The sequence below is a fragment of the Microcaecilia unicolor genome, chromosome 12, assembly GCF_901765095.1.
Source record: "Microcaecilia unicolor chromosome 12, aMicUni1.1, whole genome shotgun sequence".
In the NCBI taxonomy this organism is placed as follows: Eukaryota; Metazoa; Chordata; class Amphibia; order Gymnophiona; family Siphonopidae; genus Microcaecilia; species Microcaecilia unicolor.
The window spans coordinates 26,492,813-26,506,437 of NC_044042.1; the positions used below are offsets into that span (position 1 = coordinate 26,492,813).

At 45.8% G+C, this 13,625-nt stretch overlaps 1 protein-coding gene across 1 annotated transcript in view; it reads left to right on the top strand.

Annotated features, from left to right (window-relative positions):
• LOC115482104 (NADH-cytochrome b5 reductase 1) overlaps window positions 1-13,625 on the top strand; it is a 32,762-nt gene that overhangs the window by 3,928 nt on the left and 15,209 nt on the right. Inside the window, exons 3-4 of the mRNA XM_030221670.1 lie at window positions 720-792; window positions 2,721-2,869. Coding sequence (XP_030077530.1) covers window positions 720-792; window positions 2,721-2,869 — 222 coding nt within the window. The remainder of the gene's footprint in view (window positions 1-719; window positions 793-2,720; window positions 2,870-13,625) is intronic.

Consider the following 13,625-nt stretch of genomic DNA (forward strand, 5'->3'; position numbering starts at 1 on the left):
CATCAGCAGTATTCAGTGCTTGGTGTCCGCACAGCTAACAGGGCACAGTAGGCCCACATAAAAAGGCTGCCTTAATTATGCCGTTAGCTATGTCACTATGGCATTTCTGGGTGCTGCCAAAGACCCGGATGATCAGTGCTGATGCCTGGACAAGGGTCTGGCAGTTGAATATTGACTGGTTAGATTTTATTGTCTGTCCTAGGTAGGGTTACCATATGGCTCCAGAAAAAGGAGGACGGATTGAGCCAGCCGGGTTTTACTTCCATTGCTTTCCATTGAAAGCAATGGGCAATTACTTCCATTGAAAGCAATTACTTCCATTGAAAGCAATGGAAGTAAAACCCGGCTGGCTCAATCCGTCCTCCTTTTTCTGGAGCCATATGGTAACCCTAGTCCTAGGTCAACCTTGCACACCTGAACTGGCAGCCTGGACAGAATCTGCTGCCTGTGATTTATGATTAGATATCTGAAGCTGAGGTGCCATTAATCGATCCTTTTGACCACTGGAGCTTTTCCTCATTACCTCCCACCCTTCTTCTACCACCACTGAAGTGAGAGTCCAATTTTGCAGTTCCCTTAAGAACTGAGTAATTATGTACGCTCAGTCCCTCTTTAGGTGGATTTTGAATGTGCATAAAATACCAGGCTATGCGTATGCTTTGGTGGGCTGTGCTGAATCAGAGCCACCCACAATTATTTCCTTATTTTCCTTAATTTAGCTGGTGAGTGCCAACACTCGAAGGTTTCGCTTTGCCCTTCCTTCACCAAACCATATCTTGGGACTTCCTGTCGGTGAGATTACTTCACAAATTCTGCATTTTTTTTACAGGAATAGTATCCGGGGTTTGGGTGTAGTTCCTTTCATCTAAATAGACTCCCTGCTTGTTTCATTGTTCAGCATTTCAGAACTAGATATGCAGCCACCTCTGGGGTGTTTTGCATGGTAGCATGTTGCTTCAGTTCAGACTGCATGAAACCTTGCCAAGGGAAGAAGAAACCAGGCTGTCATCATTGCTGCTAGGGAAAGAAAAGGACTTGCCCAAGGAGAATTTTCTTCATAGGGTTAGTGCTCTTATGTATGTATGTATGTATGTATTTATTTATTTTATTGGGATTTATTAGCCACCTTTATGAAGAGATTCACCCAAGGCGGTGTATAGCAGGTACAGTTTAACATAAAACTTACAATTTTGTTAACAGCATAACAATAGTAAAATAACCAAGAATTTTTCTCTTCTCAATACTGGCCTATATCTGCTCCCTATGACGTGACATCTTCCATTTGATTTTTGTTAAACTCAGTGGCAATCCTAGCCAGCATGACACCCGGGGCGGATCGCCGATGCGCCCCCCCCCCCCCCGGGTGCAGCGTGCCCCCCTCTGGCAAAATGACACCTCCCCCCCGGGTGCACGCCGCTGGGGGGGGGTGCCGCGGCGCGCGCCTGTCAGCTGAGTTCACTAACTTCGCTGCAGCTCCCTCTGCCCCGGCCGGAACAGGAAGTAACCTGTTCCGGGGCAGAGGAAGCTGCAGCGGTTAGCGAAGTTAGAGAACTCAGCTGACAGGCGCGTGCCACGGCACCCCCCAGCGGCGTTCACCCAGGGCAGACCGCCCCCACCGCCCTCCCCCCTTGGTACGCCACTGGTTAAACTGAATCTTTCCAGTAATTCACGGTTGACCATTGCTTTAGAGTGCAAATCATTTTCAATTTTTATTTATTTATCACATATTATATACCGCAAATAGATTCAATCACTGCTTTGCAAGAGATCTGTATTGGTTGGTTTTAATTGTACAGTGACTGCTGTACACCGTCGAAGTCCATAAAGTCCATAAAGGACTATCAATGCTCTCTCAAGAAATGCTGCTTGATACAAAGGGGTTGAAATAAGGAGGTAGTAATGGGGCTCTATATGAGCTGCACCAGGAATGTAATATGAAGGTCTTCATGTGTCACATTGACGAGGCGTAGTGTGTGCTACACCAGAGGAACTGCATGAGGCTCTGCATTGTTTGGGGGAGGGGCTGTGTTGAGTTCTGCATGAGCTGCACCAGGAATGTAATGTGCGGTTTCCAGATGGGCTACCCACATATGCTGTGGGCTGTACCAAAGCAGAAGTGCATGGCTCTGTGCATGCTGCATTATACTGCAATCCAGGGCCGCCGAGAGGGGGGCCTAGCGCCAGGGTCTCTCTTTCTCTCTCCTGCTCCCGCTGGGACCCGAGTGATCGCATCCCGACAGGAGCAGGAGAAAGAGAACTCCAGTGCCGCAGCCAAGCCCCCCCCCCCCCCACTTGGAGGCTGCGGTGGACCCAGAGAAGCAACTCCAGCGCTGCTCTTCTGCCCAGCTGAGTGGCTGCTTTTCCTCTCAGGCCGCATGCTCGGTTTTGAAACTAAGCATGCCCTGAGATAAAAAGCAGCCACAGGGGGCAGGCAAACGGCAGAAGAGCAGCACTGGGAGACGTCTTCTGCTGACGGGGCCTCAGAATCCCCGCCAGCCAATAAGGTATTTTGCGGTACCGATCTTTGGGGAGGGCGGCGACCGCGATCCGGGGGAGCGGTGGCCCTGCCCCGGGCCTGGTTCAGTCTCTTGGTGGCCCTGCTGCAATCTAATTAAGGAAGAGGATGATGTCTGCATGTGCTGTATTTTACTGTAAAGTACAACAGAGTAACATTTCAGATAAATACTGCAGACTGTCAACCTGTCTCTATTTCTTTACAGGGAAGCATGTCTACCTCTTTGCCAGAATCAATGGGAGTCTCGTGGTCAGGCCCTACACACCCATCTCCAGTGATGAGGACAGAGGGTATGTGGATCTTGTCATCAAGGTACCAGCTGTTGTTCCTAATTGGTGCTTTACCTTCACACTGTGATGTCAAGTAAAAGCCAGCCCCCTGCTCCACTTACAACAGAGCTAAGTATTGAGCTGGAGGGAGGGAGAGATACCAAGAATTCATTCCAAAAAAAGGGAGCTATTGAATTTCTCTTCGGTTTTCATTCTAGATCTGGCATCAGCTACAGCCAGATTTTGTGTTGGGACAAGATAGGAGAATGGTGGAAAACAAATAGAATGATCAATAGCTAAAAAGCCAGAGTTGTTGGCTACAGGTACTGTATAAGATTTAAGGTGTAGGTAGACAGAGGTCGATGGAGCATGTTGAAAAGGAAGAGAGCAAGGTTTGAACTGAGCCAGTTGTGTAGCCAGGACTGATTTTTCAGAGGGGCTTGAGGTTAACATGGGCAGCAGTGCCTTCACTGACTGGGTGGCCCTGACTCCAAAGTGGTGGCCTTAAATTGAAGAGGTATCAAAATTATTCACTGAACTCGTCACAAACCTCAATGAAAAATATATGTCAAAGATTAGTCATATGTTGCTCAAAATAATATGAAAAGAAAAACATGCTCAAAACCCAATTTTTGCTGACAACTACAACCACAACAAAATCATAAATCATCACTGCACGTGAAAACCCTTTTTTGTAAGAAAAGTGCTAAACATATACAAAACTCAAATTACAAAATCATGCATTGTGAAATCAAACTATTGTTTCGCAAAAATTGATGCCAGGTGATCAGAGCCCAGTCATGGAATCCAATGTTTTTACGTCTCCTACTCAGTACTGGGTTTCGCCAAAAACGCTTCTCCAGGGAAAATATATACTTGCACTATGATCCTGAAAAACAAAAGAAAATCATACCACACAGTATAAAATCATAGGACAGAACAGAATGAAAACAAAGTAGAATGGAGCCACTTAGAAGTAAGTGTAGTGTTTCCTCTTATACAAAAGAAAATTCAGTAGCGTGAACTCCATTTACCATTACTCTTTGTCAGGGATGTAGCCAGAACTCAATTTTGGGGGGAGGCCCAGGTTAGACTGAGGGGAAGGCTAAAATTTCCTCTCAGTTCTCCCCATCCCCTCTTCCCCTACAAGTCATACATTTGCTGGCGCTTAAGCGGAGGACTGGCCTAGTGGTTAGAGCACCGGTCTTGCAATCCAGAGGTGGCCAGTTCAAGTCACTTAACCCTCCATTGCCTCTGTCCCTCCTGGGACAGAGAAATATCCAGTGTACCTGAATGTAACTCACCTTGAGCTACTACTGAAAAAGGTGTGAGCAAAATTCAAATAAATTATTTGAGATTCTGTTGCTACTATTTGAGATTCTACATGGAATGTTAATGTTGCTATTCCACTAGCAACATTCCATGTAGGATCAGCCATGCAGGCTTCTGTTTCTGTGAGTCTGATGTCCTGCACATACGTGCAGGACGTCAGACTCACAGAAACAGAAGCCTGCGCCGTTGCTGATCTGCAAGGGCAAGCTCCTACATGGAATGCTGATAGTGGAGGAGTAGCCTAGTGGTTAGTGCAGTGGAACATGGAAAGTTGCTACTATTTGAGATTCTAGATGGACTGTTGCTAGTGGAGGAGTGGCCCAGTGGTTAGAGCACCGGTCTTGCAATCCAGAGGTGGCCGGTTCAAATCCCACTGTTGCTCCTTGTGATCTTGGGCAAGTCACTTAACCCTCCATTGTCTCAGGTACAAACTTAGATTGTGAGCCCTCCTGTGACAGAGAAATATCCAGTGTACTTGAATGTAACTCACCTTGAGCTACTACTGAAAAAGGTGTGAGCAAAATCTAAATAAATAAATGTGCAGATAGCCTGTCAGAATTAGAGGGAGTATGGCGATCTAAGATGGCGGCGTAGCAAGAAGCACGAAAAGCAGCTCTGAGCCCTATTTGGCAGTAAAAAATACTTCAGAATGCCACATACAAAAAGAAAGGGGGTAACGCGGGTAGTTCCCCCACCTACCTCGACTCCCACGGTGCCTCAATCGGGTATCGAACGCTTTTTTGTGCCAGTCTCCCATTCAATAGGAGATACGGAGCCGTTAGCAGGGTTCTCTGGGGAAGCGGAGGCCCTACAAGGCGAAGAAATATCTCTCTCTCCACCTGCAATTGAGAAACCTCCATGCCCGACGTCTACGACGGAGCCCGATGAACAGAGACGCCCTACCGGAAGTGTTGCGGGCAAAACTGTTCGTGAGGGGCGGGAAACGCCGGGGAAGTCGCCGAAAGCAGAAGAAAGATCAATACGAACATCGAAGGAGGTAAACCTGGCAATGATATGGACAATGCTGAATAAAATGGATGCGACACTACAACGAACATCAGGAGAAGTGAGTGCTTTTGAAAAAAAATTTTCAGAACTGAATTCTAAAGTTGACCAGTTAAAAACAGATATTGCTGAAAAAGTAACTGATCTTCAGACTAAAGCAGATTCTTTTCAAGAATTTAAATTTGGTCTGGTTAAAGACAATGCAGATATTAGAAGAAAGTTGGAACAAATTGAGAACTTTAACAGAAGATTAAACTTGCGTTTATTGTATTTTCCCAAACTCCCGGGGATTAATCCTTATGATTTGTTTAAAAGATATTTAAATGAAGTCTTAAAAATGCCCCTGGAAGCGATGCCGCCTGTAAATAAGATTTACTATATTCCAAATCCCAAAGGAGAGAAAGGGAAAAAACAAGATGAATTACAATCCAATTTAGACCTTGAAAATATCTCAGCAATACTAGAGTCTTCAGTGGACGAAAAAGCAGAGCAGTCAACTTTGATAGTCTCTTTCATTTTTGAACAGGACTTGAATAATATTATGAGACTTTATTTCAAAAACTTACAAACTTGTTTTGGTGGGGTGAAAGTACAAATCTTCCCTGATGTTACAAAATCGACCCAACAGAGAAGGAAAGCTTTTTTAGCATTGAAAGTAAGAACTTTAGAGATAGGCGGGTTGTTTTTCCTCGCCTACCCGTGTAAATGTTTAGTTAGGTTGGGTCAGGTTAAATATACCTTTTATTCACCAGAAAGTCTGAAATCATTTCTAGATTCTAAGCAATTGTAAATAGTTAAAGTAAATGGGAGTATTTACGCCACCAAGTTTCTTTTGTCTATAGATATGAAAAACTCTTCCCTAACTCTGATTGCCTCATGATCTTAAATGGGGTCTAAGGAAGCATGATTATTCTGTTTGATAAGATTTTGAAAAGTATATTAAATACTTTTTCTTGCTTTATTGTTTATATGAAGAGTTATTAATTTTTTGATTAACTAACTATTGCTGTATTTCAAAACAAGGGTATTCTTGTTAAAAGTGAAAATTAATAAACAAATTGAATAATAGAATTAGAGGGAGTATTAGCCCTGCCTCTAATATAACCATGCTGCCTCAAAGCGTGTATTCCATTGGATTCCTGAAACTGACCTGTCCTCTGATTTAGCAATGTTTCTGTTAATTTACTGTACACAGAAGTCAGACTAAGCAGCCTGTAGTTCCTAACTTCCTCCTTACTTTCACTTTTGTAAAGAGGGAATACATCTACCCTTCTCCAGGACCACTCCCGACTCTAAACAAGCATTGAAAATGTCAGTGTACCTGTCAAAACTTCCCTAAGTTCCTTAGCCTCAGGGCCAGCCCAAGGAAAGATGTTGCCTGAGCTAACATGCTACCTTCCCCGGGCCAAGATGCGCCCCCCCCCCCCCAGGCATTTTACCTCATCACGGAGACGTTCCAAACCCGGCAGTGGCAGTGATTCCCATACGCTGCCCTGCCACCGCCGGCACCCGCCACTTCTCTTTACTTAAGCTGCCTGAGCGAAACAGGAAGTTACTTCAGGCAGCCACAGTAAAGGGAAGAGGCGGATGCCAGCGGCGGCAGGGCAGCCTATGGGAATTGCTGCCGCTGCTGGGTTTGAAAGGTCACCTTGACGAGGTAAAATGCTGCGAACCCACCCGCCGAGATGCAGCTCCGGAAGAGTGTCGCCTGAGATCCCCACTTCAGGTGGCCTAATGGTCGGGCCGCCCCTGGATGTACCCCGTCAGGCCTTATCACTTTCTCTATTTGTCTACTTTAAGTATAGCTAGCTCCTCACAAACACTGTCTTTTGAAAATCAGACAAGGTCTGCCTCACTTCTGTTCCTGTTTTCAGCAGTCCCACTCCCTGTCATTCATCTGTGAGCACCGATAATAATTGTTAATGGACCTGTGCTCCAGAAACTTTTTCAATCTAGTTTTACAATTACCTTGACCACATCCTCTGGTAATCAATTCCACAGCTTAATTATGCACTAACTGAAAAAGATATATATTTTTCCATTTTGATTTAAATCGGCTGCCTGTCCGTCCTTCTATTTCAAAGGGTAAATAGTCATTCCCTTTTAACCTGTTCTATCCCACGTGATTTTAGAAACCTTTCAGCTCTAACCTTTGTAATCTTTCTTCATAAATCGAGACAAACTTTTGTTCCAGACAAATGGGTAGCTTCTGAAATGCGGGCTCTCTAAGTGAATGAGGAGGGACATAACAGGGAGTGCCATCAGTATGAAATGATCGCTGAGCCCGAAGGATGAAGTGACTTGTCTAAGGAGAAAGAAGTGAACAGAAGGAAGTAGACCCAGGATAGAGACTTGAAGCTCACAATACGCAGTCCCTTTGTACATGGGCATAGTTTGGGGGGCGAAGGGGGCAGTACCCCCCCCCCCAAATGACCTGCCACCCCATCCTGCAATCCCCCGAGCCGCCGGCAGCCTCTGCGAGAAAGCAGCAGGCACGCTGCTTTAGACCTGCCCCCGGAAGCCTTTCTTTCTCCTTCAACTTCCTGTTCCCATGTAGGAGAGAGAAGAACCTCCGGGCAGTGGCATAGGAAGGGGGGCGGGGGGGGGGGGCGGTCCGCCCCGGGTTCACGCTGCTGGGGGGTGTCGGCTCCGCGCTGGTGCACTGCCCTCTCTGCCCCGGAACAGGTTACTTCCTGTTCCGGGACAGAGAGAGCAGTGAACCAGCGTGGAGCCGACACACCCCAGCAACGTGCAGTCGGGGCGGATCGGCCCTCCCGCCCGTCCCTCGCCGCAGGTATGCACTCCGGGGGGGGAGGTATGCACTCTGGGGGAGGAGGTATGCGCTCCGGAGGGGGGAGGTATGCGCTCCGGAGGGGGTGCGCTCCAGCGGGAGGAGGATGCGCTCCAGGGGAGGAGGGTGCGCTGTGCTGCACCTGGGGGGGGGGTGCACAGCAGCAACCCGCCCCGGGTGTCAGCTCCCCTCGCTACGGCTCTGCCTCCGGGGCAGGTCTAAAACAGCGTGCCTGCTGCTTTCGCTGAGGCTGCCGGCGGCTCGGGGGATTAGAAGACAGGGGAGGGTGATACCAGGCGCCACTGGAAGACTCCAGTGCTGTGGTGGCAGTGGCAGCGGCAGGGGACGGCGGGCTCAAAGGCGATCGAGACACACCCCACCCTTTGCCCCCCCCTAAATGAAACTGTCAAACTACGCCCATGCCTTTGTACACTGCTACCACTCTGCAATGTCTTTCACCTGCAGTCTCACAGGTATCTGATCCCTCTTCCTTGCTATGTTATACACTCTGGAACAGAAAGGTACATGTGCAAAAGGTCCTATTAGATTAATAGAAAATGGTTTTCTAAACTCTTTCTCTTTTGCAAGGACATAGCGAGAGATCTGCTTAACACCCGTTAGTACATCCATACTTGATAGCAGAAAAAAGAGGCAAACTGTGACTGTGGTGCAGATTAATCCTAAAGGGGTTACTTATAGATCTGTTTTTGATGGTCTGTTTTCATTTCAGTCTGTAAGTAGAGGAGTGTGGTAGCCGTGTTAGTCCACTCTTAAGGTTATCAATAGAAATCAAACAAAATAAAACATGGAAAAGAAAATAAGATGATACCTTTTTTATTGGACATAACTTAATACGTTTCTTGATTAGCTTTCGAAGGTTGCCCTTCTTCCTCAGATCGGAAATAAGCAAATGTGCTAGCTGACAGTGTATATAAGTAAAAAACCTTCAAGCATTACTATGACAGTAAAATAGATACCATTGGAGATTCTACATGGAATGTTGCTACTATTGGAGATTCTACATGGAATGTTGCTATTCCACTAGCAACATTCCATGTAGAAGGCTGCGCAGGCTTCTGTTTCTGTGAGTCTGACGTCCTGCACGTACGTGCAGGACGTCAGACTCACAGAAGCAGAAGCCTGCGCGGCCACATTGGTGATCTGCAAGGGCTGACTTCTACATGGAATGTTGCTAGTGGAATAGCAACATTCCATGTAGAATCTATAGAAATCAAACAAAATAAAACATGGAAAAGAAAATAAGATGATACCTTTTTTATTGGACATAACTTAATACATTTCTTGATTAGCTTTCGAAGGTTGCCCTTCTTCCTCAGATCGGAAATAAGCAAATGTGCTAGCTGACAGTGTATATAAGTGAAAACCTTCAAGCATTACTATGACAGTAAAATAGATACCATTGGAGATTCTACATGGAATGTTGCTACTATTGGAGATTCTACATTGAATGTTGCTATTCCACTAGCAACATTCCATGTAGAAGGCTGCGCAGGCTTCTGTTTCTGTGAGTCTGACGTCCTGCACGTACGTGCAGGACGTCAGACTCACAGAAGCAGAAGCCTGCGCGGCCACATTGGTGATCTGCAAGGGCTGACTTCTACATGGAATGTTGCTAGTGGAATAGCAACATTCCATGTAGAATCTATAGAAATCAAACAAAATAAAACATGGAAAAGAAAATAAGACGATACCTTTTTTATTGGACATAACTTAATACATTTCTTGATTAGCTTTCGAAGGTTGCCCTTCTTCGTCAGATCGGAAATTAGCAAATGCGCTAGCTGACAGTGTATATAAGTGAAAACATTCAAGCATTTCAGTCTGTGAAATGGTGGAATTCCTTACCTTTGAATATTATAACATTAGGTCAGAATAAATGATTTAGAAAAAGCTCTTAAAACACGTCTTTTCTAATTGTTTAATAAGTAACGGAGTGTATGTTAAATTTTGTAGCTCTGAAGGAATGTCTTGTATTTTTATCTTATTGTAAACTGCAGTGAACTCCTGTGGGATCTTTCAGGGTATAAATGCCAATGTAAATCTTAGAAGAAAAATGCAGCCTTGTTGACGGCCAGTAATAGTATTAGGTTAATAAGTTTATTAAAAGAACAACTTCAAAAACAAATAGGGATCTGAATGTTCAAGATAATCAAACGTTCGACATGTTTCGGCACGGAGTGCTTGCCTCAGGGGCAAATTGAGAAACCATTCTTGGGACTCTGATCCCACCTAGGAGAATATCCAAACAGAGGACATTATAAGAATATTTTCTAGAAAGAGATTCAGGTTCTGGGTACTACAAGTTCTCAGAAGAAAATTTTACCTGAAGCTTTAAATGACTCTGTTTCATTTTTTAGCCCCAGTGGGCATCCTTCTCCACTTCCAGTGACAACCTAGTTCATGTTTCAGGACTTGGATTGACAGTCTCAGTTCCTAGGTTGTGAAATTGCCTAGGTTTTCATTCCCCAGCTTGCACGTACTGATTACTCTGGGGGTTCCTCTTCACATGAGGTATCCTTGCATGAAATTTGGCAGCTGGTTACACAAACTGAGAAGTTGCTGATAGGTACTGCTGCATACTTTGCCAACAAAACTAAAAGCCTCCACGATTTACAGGCAGTCCCACCCAATCTCCAATCAGCTAACTCACGCCCTCCTGACACAGACATATGGGACTCTTTTAACCCAATAATAGAGGAGCATCCATCCATTACCTTCGAAAACCAATCAAAAATGTATTAAGTTAGTCCAATAAAAAAGGTATCTTCTTATTTTCATTTCTGTGTTTTGATTTATTTCTGTAAAAGTGGACTAACATGGCTACCACTCCACTTTACTAAAGTCCCCTTGCAAGCGCCTAGTCAGCTGTCAGGGGGATAGTTATGTATTTGTGAACCCTACACATCTCAAGAAATGTCTTTTCGAAAGAAATGTTTAATATTTTTGTGGTCATTAAAGATTGTGGATTGTTGGACCTGTGGAATGATTGGTACAAAATATAGGGATTTTGAGGTAGATATTTAGCCGGCAGTGGTGAGCAATTTTTTTAGCTGCCGACGGCGTGATTCCCAGATATTCAATGCTGGATGGTGTCTAGCTTTCACTTTAGTGGGCTGTGATGTTATTCAGCAGCACTTAACTGGTTAATCGGGTCTTTTACAAAGGTGTTTCTAGCGTACGCTAAACACCAAAAACGCCATCTCTAGCATTTAGCTCACGCTTCTTTTTAGCATGCGCTAAAAATGCTAGTGTGTTTTTGTGAAAAGCCCATCCAAATCTGTCCAACCACGATCAGGGTACAGACCGTAGAAGTCTACCCGGCACTGGCTTTGCTTCCCAGTTACTGGTGTTGCCATCTAATCACCACTAATCTTCTTGTTCTATTTTGATTTACTTTGATTTATTATGTTATAAATTATTCTATGTCATCCAATGTTTTATTTGCTTTGAATTGTTCAAAGTAATGTAAGGAAATTGGAACTTAAAAAAATAGAGGGAAATCCCCAGCTAACTTTGAATGCAGTTTCACAGCTTTATACCCCATGTAGGAGGAGGACACATTTCAGATGAAAACACAAAATAATAGGAGTAAGTTGTTGGATCTAGAAGACAATAAGAGACACGGGGTAGCTGCGAATAAAGGATTGTGGTGATGGATTTCCCAGCCCAGTCCCTACTGAAAGGAGGCACAAGGGAGAAGGAGGAAACCACTAGCTCCACCAGGGCCACCAAGAGACAAAGCCGGGCCCGGGGCAAACAAGGGCCCCCCATGCCTCCTGGCATGGTCCCAGACTCCCACCCTGGCATGCCCCCGCATCCCCCCCAGTATGCCCCTGCATCCCCCACTCCTGTCATGCCCCACATCCCGACATCCTCCACCCCCGGCACACTCTTTGCATCCCCCACCCCTGTCACATCCCACATCCCCACACCCAAACTCCCGGCGCACCCCCCCCCCCCCCCAGCATGCCCCCGTATCCCCACCCCCACATCCCCTCCCACATCATGTCAAAAGTAAACATTTTGATAATATTTAACATTTAATATATTGTAATAATTATATGGCTACTGACATATTTATGTTGCCTTTAAATTCAATAGATCTGCTACTTAGTAGCCTGTGTGCAATGTAACTTGTAGTCTTGTCTTGCTCTGGGAGACAAACTGGATGATGGCACTTGCAGCTGCCTGCCTTTGCTCTGTTGTTGCCCAAGAGGGAACGCTGTCTGCTGTGAGGAGGAGCTTTGGACTTGGCCTGGCTCCTGGCTAACTCTGTGTGCATCGCATTCAGCCTGGCCCCCACTGACACCTCCCTTGGTCGACGATCGCCTTATCGGTCTTCTCTCCTCCTGTGCTCGTGTGTGCCCCCGGCTGGGACCCGGACAAGAGTTAGTGCATTAACGCTTTAACTCCTCTGCCCTGCAGATCCTTCCTTTCCTGCCACATCAGATGCGTCCCCTCCTGTGGTGGAAACAGGAAGTACGTGACATCAGGAGGAGGCGTGGATCAGGCAGGAAGAAGGATCTGTGGCAGACAGAAGACAACATGTTAATGCGCTAACATGGCAGGCACACACATGAGCAGGCAGCAACAGCCTGCCTGAGCCTTCTGCCTTCCTGCCACGAAAATCTTGCTGACGTGGTGCCAATGCCGGGCCCCCCTGGATGCCGGGTCCAGGGATTCTTGCTCACCCCCCTCTCAGCAGCCCTGAGGTCCAGCCCCTCAAAATAAAACTCCCAGGATTTGGCGATTTTCCTATTATGACATCATAAATCACTATGGATCTCTATGTAATACAATGCTGCAGCCCTCCTCTAATGTTTTAGGGCTGCCATCATGAGGAACAGTGGTGAAACATTAGAGATCTATCTACAGAGGGAGAGCTGAAATTTCTCAATCTCTCTCTCTCTGACTGTGACCTGTCCAAAAAAAACGCTCTTGAAGAGAATTCTTAGGAATAGATATTCAGCTGGTGGCATTTTTTTTTAAGCAGCCACCGATGATATCCCCAGATCTTCAATTCCAGGCCATGTCCAGTTCAGAGGCGTAGCTAGGTGGGGCACCAGGAGAGCAACCGCTCCCCTAAAGGGACTTTTGACAGTATCGGGGCCTATTTTTCAGGCGGTCCATTGCACCTATGCAGTGCACATTTGCGCCTCTCTGCTCCCCCTGGCGTCACAACCTGGCTACGCGTCTAGTCCAGTTACCGGCACTGAACACCTGGGTTTACGCTGCCGTCTCTCTCTTGTGGTTGTGCGGTATTCAGCACTGAACGACAACCGCATAAATACAGGACTGTGGTCCAATTTGGCTGCTTAAACTTAGGAGGTTAAGTGCTGAATCTCAGCGCTTAACCGCATAGGTGCTGGCTGTGCCTCCAGACCACACACAAAATAGCCAGCTTTCATGTCATCCGTGATTGGTGGTATTCAGTAAGTTAACCAGTTAAGTGCTGCTGCATATCAGTGGATAGCCCCACACAGGCAATTTAAGCAGTCAGGAGCCTCTCCTGGCTGCATAAATCACTTTGAATATCAACCCCTTATTTTTTAAAATTTGAAAAAATCATGGCCATGTTTAGAACTGATGCATTTGAAAGATTTTCTTGGTATGCATCTATCAGTGGATGACGCCTATTGCATTTCTCTCTCTCTCTCTCTCTCTCTCCATCTCTCTCTTCTCTCTCTCTCTC